The sequence below is a fragment of the Pavona decussata genome, unplaced genomic scaffold, assembly GCF_977016875.1.
Source record: "Pavona decussata unplaced genomic scaffold, jaPavDecu1.1 SCAFFOLD_78, whole genome shotgun sequence".
Taxonomy (NCBI): Eukaryota; Metazoa; Cnidaria; class Anthozoa; order Scleractinia; family Agariciidae; genus Pavona; species Pavona decussata.
In genome coordinates this window covers 1,718,967-1,737,902 of record NW_028145496.1, presented here as the reverse complement: position 1 = coordinate 1,737,902, position 18,936 = coordinate 1,718,967, and the positions used below count along the sequence as shown (strand labels likewise).

The 18,936-nt window shown below is 38.9% G+C and overlaps 2 protein-coding genes across 13 annotated transcripts in view; both read right to left on the bottom strand.

Annotated features, from left to right (window-relative positions):
* LOC146476276 (sphingosine 1-phosphate receptor 3-like) overlaps positions 1-18,936 on the bottom strand; it is a 123,128-nt gene that overhangs the window by 13,962 nt on the left and 90,230 nt on the right. For 5 of the 9 annotated variants that reach the window (XM_085114821.1, XM_085114819.1, XM_085114818.1 and 2 more), the window contains exon 2: positions 15,935-17,196. The exons of 2 other annotated variants lie outside the window; for them this stretch is intronic. In XM_085114821.1, coding sequence (XP_084970947.1) covers positions 16,313-17,196 — 884 coding nt within the window. In that variant the 3' untranslated portion in view covers positions 15,935-16,312. Of the gene's footprint in view, positions 1-13,440; positions 14,446-15,934; positions 17,197-18,936 lie in introns of those variants that run through there. 2 more of the 9 variants (XM_085114826.1, XM_085114827.1) reach the window with 2 other exon arrangements.
* Positions 263-9,477, bottom strand: LOC146476280 (uncharacterized). Of its 4 annotated transcripts, XM_085114829.1 has the most exons (4): positions 9,343-9,477; positions 5,279-5,416; positions 4,038-4,210; positions 263-1,462 (listed from the first exon to the last, which is right to left on the bottom strand). In XM_085114829.1, the coding sequence occupies exons 1-3, from the start codon at positions 9,411-9,413 to the stop codon at positions 4,069-4,071; spliced, it is 351 nt and encodes a 116-aa protein (XP_084970955.1). In that variant the 5' UTR covers positions 9,414-9,477; the 3' UTR covers positions 263-1,462; positions 4,038-4,068. The 4 variants fall into 4 exon arrangements, 3 of the variants coding, with proteins under 3 accessions (XP_084970955.1, XP_084970956.1, XP_084970954.1); XM_085114830.1 differs by lacking the exon at positions 5,279-5,416; XM_085114828.1 differs by lacking the exon at positions 263-1,462 and having other exon boundaries at positions 1,584-4,210.

Sequence of the window (18,936 nt, the reverse complement as noted above, 5' to 3'; positions counted from 1 at the left end):
TTCCACATTGCGATAAATCCCCCTTCGATGTCAAACGTAATCGATAAGATAAGGACGTAAACACTGACTTCACATAGACCTTTTTCATAAATGGCAGCCGATAAATTATTCTTTTGTTTTCATGAAAATTAGCCTTACTAGCCTCGTCAGCATGTGCAAAATTCAAAAGAATTTTTACTCTGAAATGAGGTTACTAGGGCTAATTAACACATATTGAAAAGAATAATAAACCGGCCGCCATTTATGAAAAAGGTCTATACTGCCGAACACAACACTTTATTTCTCTGGCCGCTAAATGTATATAAAAAAATATATATGAAAAAGGAAAACGTTCAATTAACTTTAAGGCAGCTAGAAAGTATGAATTGTCTTGCTCTTTATGATAGTGATTGAGAGGATAGTGTGCCCTCACGGTACAATACTTTGCAAATGATATTTAACAGAGAGTTCGCAGAAGATGGTACGCATACATGTAGCTCCTCATTTTCCTTCATTTTCCTCCCCCTCTCGTACCTTCCATTCTAATCATTAATTGAATCTTACAAAGTACAAAATTTGTTATAGTTGCAACTGCTTTAGTTGCGTAACCGGAATATGTACTGATTACATGTGATTGCGGTTGTTTTGAAGAAGAAAATTGCAGTTGGCAGTATGGGGAGTCATTGTTATTAAGTGATATAATTTTCTGTTTGTCATGAGTGGTCAGTGAATAGTTTCGAGGCAAGACTGAGAGAATTGAATTACTATATTTTCGTAAAAAATTCCATTCCCCTTGGCGGAATGCGCCTCCATACCTGACATGAACCACCCCATGCAAGAGGTCGTCGACGTGGTTCACAAACTCCACGTCCGAAATCAACGATCAAGTGATATACCTGTGGTCAGTTTGGTCACTTGGCGAGCTTCTGTGTAAAAGGACCTAGTTACTAGACAGTGAGGGACGTTCTAGTATCCTGTGGCATGAACTGATCGTAGCAGTTTGTTAATTTCGCCTTCTCTGTATGCAGTCATGTCAATTACACTGTAGTAAAGTTTGCAATTTAATTCTGTTCAGTGTGGGAAAATCCTGTCCAGGACGAGTCCCATAGTCCCCCGGGATATATATGCCAGTTTTTTATGTCAATCTATGTCCTGAGGGAAGACGCGGCAAGCTATTGTTAACGATGGCATCCCTTGTTGCTTCGACTTGTCGGGCAGTGGCAGTCATCATCTCTAGGCCTGGGTCGGATGGAAGTCGTCTAAGTGCTACTCGCAGCCATTGATTTCCCCTCCTATCTGTCTCGTTTTATTGTTGTTCCAAGCGAGAGGAATGGTGGAAGTAAGGGGGTGCTTTTTCCCTGTTGAGATGTAGCAAACGGCTCCGGAGAGGAAGATCCATTGGGTGGGTTCCGCCGGAACCCCGACTCCAGGCCTAGAGGAGATGTCAGATGTCAACAAAGTGTTGCCCAGCCTTCAGAGAGTTCTATCGGAGGAACATTCGACTGTTAGTGAAATGAACTGTACCAAAGACAAAACAGATTAACTGGATTCACTTCGACTTACGGTCCTTAAAATGTCGTTAAGTTTTGGAAAAAAAAACATTTAAGGGTTGGGGATGGTAAGGATTGGGAAAAAGATGTGTAAATTGGGAACGAACTCGCTTAGCTCAGACACGAGGTACCGCTGGGGAAACAAGAAAGGGTTCACTTATGTAATATTAGATAAGGATTGGGAAGAGGATTAGTGTTGCTGGTGTTTCCGAATTAAGCGAGACAGGAGTCTCCCATACCTTAATGCTTATGAGTCAGTAGGAGGGATAAGGAACTATTCACAGTTCATGTAATGTTCATTACCCCACGTGATGACTCAGTAGCATTATAAAAGACACAATAATTTAAGCAATATATGCCATTTCGCGAAGACATCTAGGAACTGGTCGCCCCTTCCTCCCAACCCTCTTGTTGGCTCATTTTTTACGCTTTTGCTCCCCTTGTCATTCTGCTCGACAGGAGTCTTCCCATACCTTAATGCTAATAAGTCAGCGGGAGGGATAAGGAACTATTTTGATTTACGTTGCCGTATCAAACCCTCGAACTAACGGGACGAGACCGCCAATTGATATGGGTAATTTATTTATAAATCTAGCAAACACACGGTAGTTGTAGCATTTGCTGGATTCTCTTGGCTGCAGGAGAAAGTTTCCAGGCAATTCATAGGTTAGGTTTTAGATTCCACCCCGTTTATTGAATCACGTGCATTCCACAGGCGAGTTCACAAGGTTTTTCTACGGAAAAGGTCTACTCTCGATTACAATCAAATCCGTCATTGTTTTTCCTAGCTTGGATAAACTTATTGCTCGATTTTGACAACTCACATACATGTTTCCGACGGTCAATCAATCTTATTTAATCGTATTATTGAATACACAAATGGCCCAGTCCTCGGCAAGCATGCTCAGTGTAGATTTCTAATCACTGAGGCAAATGTTATAAACCCATCCTATGGCACTGAAAACCACGAATTACAGCCGAATCACAAGATTTATTCGAAACTGTTAAATTGAGTTTGCTCCCCGTTTAATGCCAAGCAAAATCGATTCAATCTGTGGATATAAAACTGCACAAGAAATCATGAAATTTGATCATGAAATTGAAGCTTGTGTTTCAGGAAGGCCTGTTACAGACAAGAAAATAACAGTTTTTTGTTTGTAATTAATCTTTTTCTTGTGTGTGTATATTGCACATAATTCAGTAGTACGACAGCGAGATATGATGTCTAATAAACTGCTAGTAGACTTTCAAATCGAAAATTGGCTTAAGTTTAAATAGGTTTGTGAAAGAAGTAACTTTGTTGTTAGCTGTGGTGTATAAATGAGGGTAAGCGTTTGGAGCTTGGGGAAAACGTTCTTGTGTACCCCCACCCCCTGTGTTACTTTAGGGTAAAAACCTAGCAACAGAGGCAATCATCAGTATAATGCGTAGTTTTCGTCTTTTATGGATTACAGAATTAAAGTAAAGAGCCCTTTTTCTTTCAACACGCTTTTGCAATTAGTAAGTTCAACTCTTACTAACAAGTGCGCTGTTAACCCAAGTTCCAAACAAACAAACAAACCAAAAAAGACATTAAAACGAAAGCAAAAAGCTAAACCGCAAACAGAAATTGTTCCCCTTCGGGCCCTCTGGGGCAAAGAGATTAATTGCTATCCCCCAAGCGACACGCCCCCTTGTCGAAGATTACTAGACTGAACATATTGTATTAGTTTTCAGTTACACAATTAATCGCTCTTAAATCCAACTTGCAATTTCTCTGGTCATCTCCCGTTCATAGCTTAAACTTTAAGTTTCCCGCTATCTTACACAATGTATGTACGTCTCCCGGTTACCATGGTTACACAGACTTCTCCAAATTTTCAACAGTGCTCTTCGAAACTTTGGTGTGCACAACGAATAAGCCAAGGGATTGAGCAGTGAGCGTAATGACAACATCAAAGCCTCCCAAAAAGTAAATTTTGAGCTTTTGTAGAATGTGTCCATGTTTTCCAACACGCCCAATGGGATGCAACACGTGACAAAAATAGCAGTCATGATGAAAACTGTTCGCGCAACACTTTTTTCCTTTATTTTGATCCTTTCTATCCTTGTAGCATTTTGTATCAACTTTTGACTCTCTGTTGGTTCCTCCACTTGCGTCGTTATATCTCGATAAAAGGACCTTCTCACCAAGAAGTAAATTCTTAAGTAACAGGCGACTACTATGATTATAATGCCAAGGACCACTACATCATAAATAATAGACCAGGTATAAGACCTATAATCTTCCGTACTAAGAATCACACCCAAAGCGTCTAAACAGGCGAAAAACCAGATTAAAATGATCCAAAGTGTGAAGCGACGAGCCGTCAAATGTCGTGCGCTTTTCAACGGGAAGGAAATGACAATGAGTCGCTCAACCGCAAGACTAAGGATTGTAAAAATAGAGGCAACATGCGCAAGCGATAAGGTGGTGGCTGCTGCCTTTAGAAGTTGATTATTTGCTGGAAAACAAAATAAGAGACCAACCAGCAGCATTCCTGGCATTGCACTCAATAGATCACATATGGCCAGGTTTAAGATGAGATACTTGGTGCGGGTTCCTTTGAGCTCCTTGAGTGGATCTTTCCAGATTACTAAGATCACCAACGCATTCTCGAAAGCAATAGGGACAGAAAGTGTTAAAAAGACTGCAGCTTGACCTAAAAGAAAAATCAAACAAACAAGCAATCAAAGGGTTGGTCGAACAGAAAGGAGAGTCCATGATCAGGTCGCCTGAACGGTGTGGGGCTGACTTGAGGTACATTTGATTGACCCTATTCCGGAATAGCAATAAATACAACGATGACAGGAAATCCCTCATTAAAGGTTTTATTAGAAACTGGAGTACGAGACGGCTTTTAAATTCTCATGTTTGAGCGATAGTTTGCAGAATTGTCCTCCCAAATTTCTTAAAAAGATAAATTTAACATTTAACATTAACATATTCTTATTCCGGTCAATCAAAAGCAACCTTAACTGGAAAACGTTAGATTCTGTTCGATTTGCATTTTCTGTGAGTTCGATTTCGTTGATGACCCGGAACTTAAACGAACCAAACGTCTGATGTGCTACGCCGGAAATGAATAGATCAATATTGGAAAAACTCAACATTAAAACCACATTAAAAGTCTACATTACCATTAGACTCCATTTGAAAAGTTAACAGTCTCTGTCAGTCCGTGCTTTTAATTTCCAGTCAGCAGTTAGCTAATAGCTAAGTATCTCTCATTACCTTCTGTTTGTAATTGATTTGAAAATTGTTTCACCAGCTCTTTCTCAAGGACTGTACCCAGATTTATTCACCATTATATTATTTCACCAAATCAGAGGTCAAGAGAACGCGCAAAATACAAGAGCGCAGTACGCTGTAGTGTCCCGGTTTGATCGGTTTACAACGGAGCGATTACGGACAAAGACATTTCACTCGCTCTCTGTGTTGTTTACGTCATTTGCACACGTCATATCATCAGCTGATGGACAGATAATGCCAGGCGACTGATATGTCATAATTGACCACAAGGTCGCTCGCTAAGTATGATTCCTAGAAATTATCAGAAGCTATTCTAATTTATAGTTTTCAGTTTGGTGTTTCTAGGAAGTTTAAATCTATTTTATCTGTCTACGATGAATACTTTATTGCGTCGACGAAGGAGACGCTCCCTTATCGAGTCGTTGTGACTGTTCCTAAGCGCGAGAAATAGAGAAAAGAGGTTGTATGTCGGTTCTACCTTGAAACGTCACAATAGCATCTTGACATCCCAATACTATCCATCATGCCCAGCGCGCAGGTTTCGTACCGTTCCTCGTGGTTTCGCTTCGAAAACTGCAAGGTAAGATACTGAGATCCTTGCAAAATTCTGGAAAACCTGTCGGAATTGGAATTTGTAAAACTAACATTTGACACTCAACGCAATAATTAAGCTAATCAATATTGACGTTTTTCACATTTAATTGACCGTTTGTTCTCTTTTGTTCGCGTCCGTTGTTGTAGTTACTCAAGATCGAGTATGCTAATTACCTTAAACAAGTTTATTAATATTCAACCTGTTTATTGCAGTTCATTTTCTGAAAATTAATAACTTTTATACTTTGATCACTTCCATCCGAACAAATACTGTAATCACCAAGGTCTTTTAAAGGGGTGCATTAAAAATACAAATATAGAAAAAACATATCCCATATGAGTAATAACCTGCACTGGGAAAACAAAGAAGTAAGCTAAATTGGAACTACGTTACCCGCGCTGCACCCTTGGTAGGACGCCCTGTAAACACCTGGGACTGGTTACATAACACGTTTTTTTACCCAGGTTTAACGATTGTTCTCAAACAATAACCTATTGTTTTGCAACTATACTTACAGGCTCTCGTAATCTCAACATGATTTATGCAACCTCGCTCAATATTTTATTCGTGTAAGATAAGAACAACGAAAACAGTTGTGGACATTTTAGGAGAATTGGCTGAATAAATAATGATGCTCTATGTAAAGCAGGCAAAAGAAATTAGAGACACTAATCTTGAGTAGGGAATTTCCCACTGGCTAATTCGGGTGTGTGATTACTCATTTCGTGCAAACCATGAGCATTCTTTGAGCTGAAGTTCCCTTACCCAACGCCTGACATATGTTAAACCTCTTATTATGCTACCACCTTTTGCTTCCTCTTGTGAAATGTTTTAAAAACAGAGATCGGCTAGCTAACCAGAGCAACACATAATAAATGCTATAAGGATTAAACTTGAATGAATTTCTGTATTCGGCCAAACGGCAGTTTTTGAAGGCAATTGCCTCGTTTCTGTTGTAGATAGCGAGTAGAGTGAGTAGCCTAATACTGTGAAGTTGTCAACAAAATGGCGGCAGCTTCGAATTCGTCACGTTTTCAAAGTGTCTGTGAAGAAGATTTTCGGACAATTGCTACACTTATGTAGTCGAGACTATTCCAGAGAAAACAAAAATTTCAACGAAACATGGAATGAAGATTTTCACGGTAAGAAAAGGAGTCGAAGAAAGAGTTAATGATTTTATTCTTCATCTACACTTTTAAAAGTTGCCAGCATTCGTGATAGCATGATACCATTTGTGTTTCCTTTCGATACGCGTTGTAACGCAAAAGGTAGACGTGCACGTTCTTTTGGTGGTTTAACGAGGTTGCCAATCAAAAAAGAAAAGCATCCAACTTTTCTTCCTAGAACCTACGTAATCATTTATCCTCGCGTTGTGTTCTTAACAATTTTGGTTACGTAACACGTGACCAAAATCTTCCTGTTTTCTAGTACGGTAATATTCCTTTCTACGTTCAAACGGCGGCTTTTGTCGCGTTTTAAACCATTGGAGGAAGCTTTTAACCTTGCTAAAGTTGCTACTTTGACTTAAGTTATAGTTATGAAGCCTGAAAAACTTCTTTGTAATATGTTCGTGTTAGCATTTGTGGCCTTGACCGGGTAGCAACTACAATAGATTCAGCAAAAGCCTAGGAGCAACTGGCCAATAGAAAGGTTCCTATTCAACTGTAGTGTGAACATTAAAACAAATCATTGTGTAACGGTCGCGGCCCTTCCAACATAAATTGCATATATTTAACACAATTCTTACACATTTTTACTGTAGTGTCCAAACTTTAAATGTGAGTGTTAGATCAACTTTTAGCGCCTAACCAGGGGAATCAGCTCAGATATACCAACAAGTAGTTAGATTCACTTGACACGCACTCAGTTGTTGCTCAAATGCTTGTGTTCTATTTCAAGGGTTCACTCTACAGCTCAGCTTACAGAATTCTCCATGCTTAGAAGGACGTCTCGCGTTACTTTTATGTTGGCCGGAGTATGATTGACAACCAACTGTCAAACACTCGTCAACTACTAAAATAGGCTAACGTGAGCCTTCCTATGATTGGTTGGTGTTAGAATTTGTAATAAGTACCTTCCCTTTATTTCATGAGGAAAATGCTCTTTTCTTTCAAAGTTTTCGTTGCGTTCTTGGAAATGTCCAAAAAAAAAAAAAAATAAAGCAACGTGAGAGATATAAAAAATCACAATAAACATTTGTATCGACAAAAATTACACATTGACAATCAAAAGTTTTTTAAATATTAAGTTGAAGTCTCAAGCAGTTTCCAGCGTTGTCGGTTGCAAAACAACTAATTTCCAAGAAGAATGCCGGTACTACAAGTCCACGCCTATTTCCATAAATTACAGTGTACGTGTTTACAAGTTTCAGTTACCTTATCAAATATACAATACGTGGTTACAGCATAAAAAGTATTGACATTGATAGTCACCTTCAAATGGAAAGATTTAATGATTATTATTATTCAAATAAGTACAGTGAAAACTAACTTTAATGACAAAATATCGGCTGTTATAAATTCGGTAAGAAACTCTGAATATCCTCACTACGAACGATAAAAACAAGAAGGGTGGCCATTTCCAGCAAAAGTTTAACTTAACGTCAGATACAATAATGTATGGCTTGAATTAATGTAAACAATGTATTGCATTGAGTAAAAACGAATCTCATTTCAAACATTCTTGACGTAATATGTCAAAAACGAGGGCGAGTGCTTTATCACGGGTTCCAAATACCGAGAAACAGATGAAAGCACGAGGCCGCAGGCCGAGTGCTTTCATCTGTTTCGAGGTATTTGGAACCCGTGATAAAGCACGAAGCCCGAGTTTTTGACATGTCTTCTCAAATGAAACAATAAGAAATTAATCTCATTAAAATGCAAATGTTTGATCTCAGATGAAAAACATGTTTCATCTCAGATGAAAACCTGGTGGTGTTTCATCTGGTGTTTCATTGGGGTATCAAGATTCATCCACCTGACCGAAATGGAGGTCATTTATTGGCTTTTGACTGCATGAATTATTAATGAGTTTGAGAAGGAAAAGATAAATTTCCTGAGGAAAAGTCCAAAACAGAACACCTGCTTATACCAAATTTATACCAAGAGAAAACAGCATTTGATCAGAGCTAGATCAGTATTACACTAAAACATAAAAAGAGAGATAAACCATTGAACTCTTAACATTTTTTCCCGTTAATTCGAATATTTACCATAAATAAAACAACCTTATTACATCACTTCCCAACAATGAGCGATAAATAAACCCAAGAAAGAAAATAAATAGCACAAGTGTGAGTTTATACATTGTACGTATTTTTATTGTTTAACACGAGACTAGTTGTTACGTAATACTTTGTTAATAAAATATTCTTCCGTTGATAGACAGCTATGTAATACCCTTAGGAGATGAAAACTTATGAAGGTCGTAGGAACGACAAGTTCCTTTTGGCCACAGTTAAAACCTGGAAATACGGACTGAAATCACAGTCTTTTCATTTAGAGTGATCAGTTTTTGACGTGGATTTTCTCGTAGCTGACAACCTTTACCGTTCCATTGTAGACTCAGGGAACATTTTAACCCAATTTTTTGTTCAGACAATTTGTTTTAAGATTTCAAGTTTTCACAGAGGATTTTCAGTAAAATAAATCTCATTCTATTCGCCTTTTGGATATTGACATCCTAAACTGAGATCCTATAACTTCGAGTCACCCCAAAACGATAGTGATAATGTTTTCAGGTTTTAAGTTTATTCATTGAATCTCATCACATTAGTACAAAATTTCAGTCGAAAATTCTCATAAAACTTGGATTTCGCTAAGGAAAAAACAGTGATTATCATTCATCGCGCTTTTTATTCGATGGAAAATTTAAGGAAAAATAAAAGAAATGATTAACTATATCTTCTGAAGAGGCGTAAATGAATGTTAGATAGCAGGATTTCTTACCTGTCGAATTCATTGGCGGAAGTTGTCAGTAATACTGATAGCCACTTACAAGATTGCAAAAGGAATTTCATTCACCGTTTTCAGTGCTGAGAACCCAAGTCCAGCCAGCGTTTTTCAAGTGAAACTACTCGGTTACCGGCGTTGCAATGTTTTGATCAGTAATTGTTGGAGACGATGTCTCAAGGTTATGTAATTTCAGTGGATGTCGTATCACGAGGTATTTTGTTGTGGTTTTGATTGTCATGAGACTTGCTTTTCTAAACATTAAAAATAACTTTTTTGAGGATAAATTCATTTTTATACACTTTGGACCAAGCACTTTCTTTTACAAAAGAAATCGTTTTTTAACCAAAAAATAAAAATAAAGAAAAACTAAGAAAATTAGAAAAGACCACTGTATAGAATTTGGAAATTTCAGACTATCATTCACAAAATATTTATGAAAGCTATTAAGCCAGTTGGCTTAATAGCTTAGTTGGTAGAGCACTGCACCGGCATCGCAGAGGTCATGGGTTCGAATCCCGTTCAAGCCTGAATATTTTTCAGGCTTTCTTTTCGCAACTGCTTAAGTTGCGTTCATACTGCGAGGATCTTTCTTCTATTTGGTATTGGTGTATAAGTCAAGTCTGTTTCCCTCTACTGGCCACTGATAAAGGCATTTTTTTTACTGTTAACACCTCGCTTTCCCAAACGGCCCAGTTACATGATATTGCAAACGTCTAATTACGATCTTACAATCATTTGAATTTCTCAGCGCGATGTTGTCTGAAGTGACACTCCAACAGTGTCACGTATGCTTACATAACTAGTGATATACCACTGTAAAACCCAAATGAAAGTAACAATTACATAATTAAAGACTGATCCTTCGTTTCATGTTTTTTCGCCATTAAAGTAACACGCGACTGTAATTACATAAATTTTTGTCTCAAACCATCGCACGCGCACCGACCCTACTGACGTCATTATAAAATTAACTGTACATGTCAGTAGAAGTGCCAGCTGTTCTTTCAGTCTTATAAAGTTATGCTGAAAAGTTACAACGTCGATTTTACCGTATTTGAACAGTTTCATAAATTGACCAGCAGAAGACGTACGGTCTACAGCATGACGTACCCTCAGAGGGACACCAATATGGCGTCTCCATACTAAGCTCTATAAATTTTATGCGATTGGTTAAAAAAAAAAACTTGCGCCACTTTCTCAACCAATGGGAATCCAAACCAAAACAAATCGTGTTTTTTCCGCACTCGATTTCGCGTGCTTGGTGCCAGTTACATGTATTTGCTTCGAATTCTGATTGGCTCGTTGTGTTGTTTACATCTGTTTCGTTTGGTCAGAGTAATTACTTTGGTTTTAATTTTACGATACTCAATTGGAAACCAATCTGGTTATGTTTGACGAAAGAAAATAAATTCTTTTAACTCTCTTTGGATTTTCAATAGATCTCAAAAGAAGCCCTGTTAAAAAAAATAAGGAAAAAAATAATAGAATGCATGAAGGGAAAAACTAAAGTTAACATCAGCAAATTAAAATGAAATTCAAACTCGTACACAAAACCCGGTATTCCAAGAAAACGTCCATTTTTGAGCACTCGTATTACTCGTTTTCAGTAACGTCTTACTGGCACAGTCCGTTCCAAACTTTTAAAACTGCCCTTCGAAACTTTGCTGTGCTCAATGAATAAGCCAAGGGATTGAGCAGTGGATCCAAGGACAATTCTTGAGCACTCTTATCACTCGTTTTCAGTAACGTCTTCAATACTGGCACAGTCCGTTCTAAACTTTTAAAAGTGATCTTCTAAACTTTGATGTGCACAATGAATAAGCCGAGGGATTGAGCAGTGGGTGTAAGGACGCTACTAACATTTTTTAACTCGTCAATGCGTTCATGCACAATGAACGAGTTATCGTAATGTGGGAGATCGTTACTCGCTCGCTCGATAAGCTGTAAACTTTATCTCAATTTAATCGGAATTTAATAAAGTTTTACAACATAATTGTAAAACGCAGTTAATGGAGCGTGACGCTCTTGAGCTCAGTTGTTACTGTGTCAACAGTTAGCATTAGGTAATGCAAATTGGTCATGGATGTACGTTTACTCTCCCTGTACAATACCTATTCTTCTAGCATCAATACCGTCTGTTACATTTACATCCTTCGTTTTGTATGGCTAAAAAGTATAAATACCTCTATTCATGTCTCGTTCAGCGCTACGTGAATCTGTTGTATTCGATAGTACTTTACTTGCCATTGGCTTAGTCCTAGACATATGTCTAACTATAAAAGGTCTAGTAAAAGTCCGAGTATCACTCGCTTGCTGTATTACCTACTGTAAGGTCTACCTTTAGTGTCTCTATTTTGTAATTCCCACCCTTCCCACCCTTTGGAGGTTTGATTGTTGTACAATAAATTTGGGTTCATCCCCAAGTGGGTTACTCGGGTATAAACGTGACGGGGGGTCCGACGGAGCGTAATATTTTGCACCCAAAAAAATACATGGACCTTATATTGTGCACCCAAAACAATACAAGACTAGACATTTTAGACCCCAAAAAAATACATGATTGGCTTGAATTACGTAAGATCTATTAGCCTGGCGGAAATTCGAACCCAAAAAAAAATGCGCAGATTTTTCAGACCCAAAAAAATACACGGTTAAATCTTCAACCCCAAAAAATACAGGAGTTGAAAATTTTAGACCCAAAAAAATACGTCGGACCCCCCCCCCGTCACGTTTATACCCGAGTAACCAACCTGGGGGTTCACCTCTCAGGTTCGCGTTCGGTTAAGTCTCGCAGCGACTTCCCCAAGCTTTGTGTTTTTAGGCTATTCTTAGCTCTATAACCTTGAAGTTCGTTATATGCTTTTATCCAGCGCATGCCGGCGGAGTCGGCTCGTAGCGCAGCGGAATATTAGGCTTGTGCTGGTTTTAAAAAATGCCAATACTCTTTGCACTATGCTGGCCGGAGGTTTCAGTTCGTAGTGCCGTGGAGAGTTAGGCTATTAGATTGTTTTAGTTTTGGACCTGCCTACAACTTGTCCGATCCAGCGCTGGTCAGTAATACAGTTTAATAGCGCTGGGGAGATAAGTAAGGCTTTATGGTCACGCTATGGGAGTCGTCTGTCACGCCGATCGCGGAGCGGTGTTCCCCCTTTACGCCAAACATCACGTTGTTATTATTTGTCTGTTGAGACCTCTAGTTAACCTTATGGTAATAGGAACTGCGACATTAATTTATAAATTATTCATGCGTCTACCTATAGTGCATGTATTCACCATCAGCCGCAATTACGGGACAAAAAACAAAAACACAACGAATAAATTATTCTTAAAAGAAAACAGCTAGTAGCTGTGTTGTCTGGTAACTCCTTCCACTGACCGAAACTATGAGGCAACGGATATTTTCCAGAAGTTTGACGTCGATCCCTCACAGACGTTCTTTTGGCTCGTCTCGTTGGGAGGAAAGATTGTGTGACAAGCCAAAAGAGCGTCTGCAAGAGAGGCTACACTAATTCGATCGATATGCGGAACTGCTCGTTTCAGTAAACATCAAAGGCAAACATGATAACCTTTAAAGGAGCTTACCCTTAAAATCCGAGGAAACGACGTTTACCGACGTGACTGAAAGAATACGAAATTCCACATTGCGATAAATCCCCCTTCGATGTCAAACGTAATCGATAAGATAAGGACGTAAACACTGACTTCACATAGACCTTTTTCATAAATGGCAGCCGATAAATTATTCTTTTGTTTTCATGAAAATTAGCCTTATTAGCCTCGTCAGCATGTGCAGAATTCAAAAGAATTTTTACTCTGAAATGAGGTTACTAGGGCTAATTAACACATATTGAAAAGAATAATAAACCGGCCGCCATTTATGAAAAAGGTCTATACTGCCGAACACAACACTTTATTTCTCTGGCCGCTAAATGTATATAAAAAAATATATATGAAAAAGGAAAACGTTCAATTAACTTTAAGGCAGCTAGAAAGTATGAATTGTCTTGCTCTTTATGATAGTGATTGAGAGGATAGTGTGCCCTCACGGTACAATACTTTACAAATGATATTTAACAGAGAGTTCGCAGAAGATGGTACGCATACATGTAGCTCCTCATTTTCCTTCATTTTCCTCCCCCCTCTCGTGCCTTCCATTCTAATCATTAATTGAATATTACAAAGTACAAAATTTGTTATAGTTGCAACTGCTTTAGTTGTGTAACCGGAATATGTACTGATTACATGTGATTGCGGTTGTTTTGAAGAAGAAAATTGCAGTTGGCAGTATGGGGAGTCATTGTTATTAAGTGATATAATTTTCTGTTTGTCATGAGTGGTCAGTGAATAGTTTCCAGGCAAGACTGGGAGAATTGAATTACTATATTTTCGTAAAAAATTCCATTCCCCTTGGCGGAATGCGCCTCCATACCTGACATGAACCACCCCATGCAAGAGGTCGTCGACGTGGTTCACAAACTCCACGTCCGAAATCAACGATCAAGTGATATGCCTGTGGTCAGTTTGGTCACTTAGCGAGCTTCTGTGTAAAAGGACCTAGTTACTAGACAGTGAGGGACGTTCTAGTACCCTGTGGCATGAACTGATCGTAGCAGTTTGTTAATTTCGCCTTCTCTGTATGCAGTCATGTCAATTACACAGTAGTAAAGTTTGCAATTTAATTCTGTTCAGTGTGGGAAAATCCTGTCCAGGACGAGTCTCATAGTCCACTGGGATATATATGCCAGTTTTTTATGTCAATCTATGTCCTGAGGGAAGACGCAGCAAGCTATTGTTAAAGATGGCATCCCTTGTTGCTTCGACTTGTCGGGCAGTGGCAGTCATCATCTCTAGGCCTGGGTCGGATGGAAGTCGTCTAAGTGCTACTCGCAGCCATTGATTTCCCCTCCTATCTGTCTCGTTTTATTGTTGTTCCAAGCGAGAGGAATGGTGGAAGTAAGGGGGTGCTTTTTCCCTGTTGAGATGTAGCAAACGGCTCCGGAGAGGAAGATCCATTGGGTGGGTTCCGCCGGAACCCCGACTCCAGGCCTAGAGGAGATGTCAGATGTCAACAAAGTGTTGCCCAGCCTTCAGAGAGTTCTATCGGAGGAACATTCGACTGTTAGTGAAATGAACTGTACCAAAGACAAAACGGATTAACTGGATTCACTTCGACTTACGGTTCTTAAAATGTCGTTAAGTTTTGGAAAAAAAAAAACATTTAAGGGTTGGGGATGGTAAGGATTGGGAAAAAGATGTGTAAATTGGGAACGAACTCGCTTAGCTCAGACACGAGGTACCGCTGGGGAAACAAGAAAGGGTTCACTTATGTAATATTAGATAAGGATTGGGAAGAGGATTAGTGTTGCTGGTGTTTCCGAAATAAGCGAGACAGGAGTCTCCCATACCTTAATGCTTATGAGTCAGTAGGAGGGATAAGGAACTATTCACAGTTCATGTAATGTTCATTACCCCACGTGATGACTCAGTAGCATTATAAAAGACACAATAATTTAAGCAATATATGCCATTTCGCGAAGACATCTAAGAACTGGTCGCCCCTTCCTCCCAACCCTCTTGTTGGCTCATTTTTTACGCTTTTGCTCCCCTTGTCATTCTGCTCGACAGGAGTCTTCCCATACCTTAATGCTAATAAGTCAGCGGGAGGGATAAGGAACTATTTTGATTTACGTTGCCGTATCAAACCCTCGAACTAACGGGACGAGACCGCCAATTGATATGGGTAATTTATTTATAAATCTAGCAAACACACGGTAGTTGTAGCATTTGCTGGATTCTCTTGGCTGCAGGAGAAAGTTTCCAGGCAATTCATAGGTTAGGTTTTAGATTCCACCCCGTTTATTGAATCACGTGCATTTCACAGGCGAGTTCACAAGGTTTTTCTACGGAAAAGGTCTACTCTCGATTACAATCAAATCCGTCATTGTTTTTCCTAGCTTGGATAAACTTATTGTTCGATTTTGACAACTCACATGCATGTTTCCGACAGTCAATCAATCTTATTTAATCATATTATTGAATACACAAATGGCCCAGTCCTCGGCAAGCATGCTCAGTGTAGATTTCTAATCACTAAGGCAAATGTTATAAACCCATCCTATGGCACTGAAAACCACGAATTACAGCCGAATCACAAGATTTATTCGAAACTGTTAAATTGAGTTTGCTCCCCGTTTAATGCCAAGCAAAATCGATTCAATCTGTGGATATAAAACTGCTCAAGAAATCATGAAATTTGATCATGAAATTGAAGCTTGTGTTTCAGGAAGGCCTGTTACAGACAAGAAAATAACAGTTTTTTGTTTGTAATTAATCTTTTTCTTGTGTGTGTATATTGCACATAATTCAGTAGTACGACAGCGAGATATGATGTCTAATAAACTGCTAGTAGACTTTCAAATCGAAAATTGGCTTAAGTTTAAATAGGTTTGTGAAAGAAGTAACTTTGTTGTTAGCTGTGGTGTATAAATGAGGGTAAGCGTTTGGAGCTTGGGGAAAACGTTCTTGTGTACCCCCACCCCCTGTGTCACTTTAGGGTAAAAACCTAGCAACATAGGCAATCAGTATAATGCGTAGTTTTCGTCTTTTATGGATTACAGAATTGAAGTAAAGAGCCCTTTTTCTTTCAACACGCTTTTGCAATTAGTAAGTTCAACTCTTACTAACAAGTGCGCTGTTAACCCAAGTTCCAAACAAACAAACAAACAAACCAAAAAAGACATTAAAACGAAAGCAAAAAGCCAAACCGCAAACAGAAATTGTTCCCCTTCGGGCCCTCTGGGGCAAAGAGATTAATTGCTATCCCCCAAGCGACACGCCCCCTGGTCGAAGATTACTAGACTGAACATATTGTATTAGTTTTCAGTTACACAATTAATCGCTCTTAAATCCAACTTGCAATTTCTCTGGTCATCTCCCGTTCATAGCTTAAACTTTCAGTTTCCCGCTATCTTACACAATGTATGTACGTCTCCCGGTTACCATGGTTACACAGACTTCTCCAAATTTTCAACAACGCTCTTCGAAACTTTGGTGTGCACAACGAATAAGCCAAGGGATTGAGCAGTGAGCGTAATGACAACATCAAAGCCTCCCAAAAAGTAAATTTTGAGCTTTTGTAGAATGTGTCCATGTTTTCCAACACGCCCAATGGGATGCAACACGTGACAAAAATAGCAGTCATGATGAAAACTGTTCGCGCAACACTTCTTTCCTTTATTTTGATCCTTTCTATCCTTGTAGCATTTTGTATCAAGTTTTGACTCTCTGTTGGTTCCTCCTCTTGCGTCGTTATATCTCGATAAAAGGACCTTCTCACCAAGAAGTAAATTCTTAAGTAACAGGCGACTACTATGATTATAATGCCAAGGACCACTACATCATAAATAATAGACCAGGTATAAGACCTATAATCTTCCGTACTAAGACTCACACCCAAAGCGTCTAAACAGGCGAAAAACCAGATTAAAATGATCCAAAGTGTGAAGCGACGAGCCGTCAAATGTCGTGCGCTTTTCAACGGGAAGGAAATGACAATGAGTCGTTCAACCGCAAGACTAAGGATTGTAAAAATAGAGGCAACATGCGTAAGCGATAAGGTGTTGGCTGCTGCCTTTAGAAGGGGATTATTTTCTGGAAACAAGAAATGAAGACCAACCAGCAGCATTCCTGGCATTGCACTCAACAGATCACATATGGCCAGGTTTAAGATGAGATACTTGGTGCGGGTTCCTTTGAGCTCCTTGAGTGGATCTTTCCAGATTACTAAGATCACCAACGCATTCTCGAAAGCAATAGGGACAGAAAGTGTTAAAAAGACTGCAGCTTGACCTAAAAGAAAAATCAAACAAACAAGCAATCAAAGGGTTGGTCGAACAGAAAGGAGAGTCTATGATCAGGTCGCCTGAACGGTGTGGGGCTGACTTGAGGTACATTTGATTGACCCTATTCCGGAATAGCAATAAATACAACGATGACAGGAAATCCCTCATTAAAGGTTTTATTAGATACTGGAGTACGAGACGGCTTTTAAATTCTCATGTTTGAGCGATAGTTTGCAGAATTGTCCTCCCAAATTTCTTAAAAAGATAAATTTAACATTTAACATTAACATATTCTTATTCCGGTCAATCGAAAGCAACCTTAACTGGAAAACGTTAGATTCTGTTCGATTTGCATTTTCTGTGAGTTCGATTTCGTTGATGACCCGGAACTTAAACGAACCAAACGTCTGATGTGCTACGCCGGAAATGAATAGATCAATATTGGAAAAACTCAACATTAAAACCACATTAAAAGTCTACATTACCATTAGAATCCATTTGAAAAGTTTACAGTCTCTGTCAGTCCGTGCTTTTAATTTCCAGTCAGCAGTTAGCTAATAGCTAAGTATCTCGCATTACCTTCTGTTTGTGATTGATTTGAAAATTGTTTTACCAGCTCTTTCTCAAGGACTGTACCCAGATTTATTCGCCATTATATTATTTCACCAAATCAGAGGTCAAAAGAACGCGCAAAATACAAGAGTGCAGTACGCTGTAGTGTCCCGGTTTGATCGGTTTACAACGGAGCGATTACGGACAAAGACATTTCACTCGCTTTCTGTGTTGTTTACGTCATTTGCACACGTCATATCATCAGCTGATGGACAGATAATGCCAGGCGACTGATATGTCATAATTGACCACAAAGTCGCTCGCTAGGTATGATTCCTGAAAAATTATCATAAGCTATTCTAAATTATAGTTTTCAGTTTGGTGTTTCTAAGCAGTTCAAATATTTTTTTATCTGTCTACAATGAATACTTTATTGCGTCGACGAAGGAGACGCTCCCTAATCAAGTGGTTGTGAATGTTCCTAAGCGCGAGAAATAGAGAAAAGAGGTTGTATGTCGGTTCTATCTTGAAACGTCACAATAGCATCTTGACATCCCAATACTGCCCATCATGCTCAGCGCGCAGGTTTCGTACCGTTCCTCGTGGTTTCGCTTCGAAAACTACAAGTTAAGATACTGAGATCCTTGCAAAATTCTGGAAAACCTGTCGGAATTGGAATTTGTAAAACTAACATTTGACACTCAACGCAATAATTAAGCTAATCAATATTGACGTTTTTCACATTTAATTGACCGTTTGTTCTCTTTTGTTCGCGTCCGTTGTTGTAGTTACTCAAGATCGAGTATGCTACTTACGTAAGACAAGTTCATTAATATTCAACCTGTTTATTACAGTTCATTTTCTGAAAATTAATACCTTTTATACTTTGATCACTTCCATCCGAGCAAATATTGTAATCACCAAGGTCTTTTCAGTAAGGGGTGCATTAAAAATACAAATATAGAAAAAACATATCCCATATGAGTAATAACCTGCACTGGGAAAACAAAGAAGTAAGCTAAATTGGAACTACGTTACCCGCGCCGCACCCTTGGTAGGACGCCCTGTAAACACCTGGGACTGGTTACATAACACGTTTTTAAGAAAACAGGGATTTTAACGATTGTTCTCAAACAATAACCTATTGTTTTGCAACTATACTTACAGGTTCTCGTAATCTTAACATGATTTATGC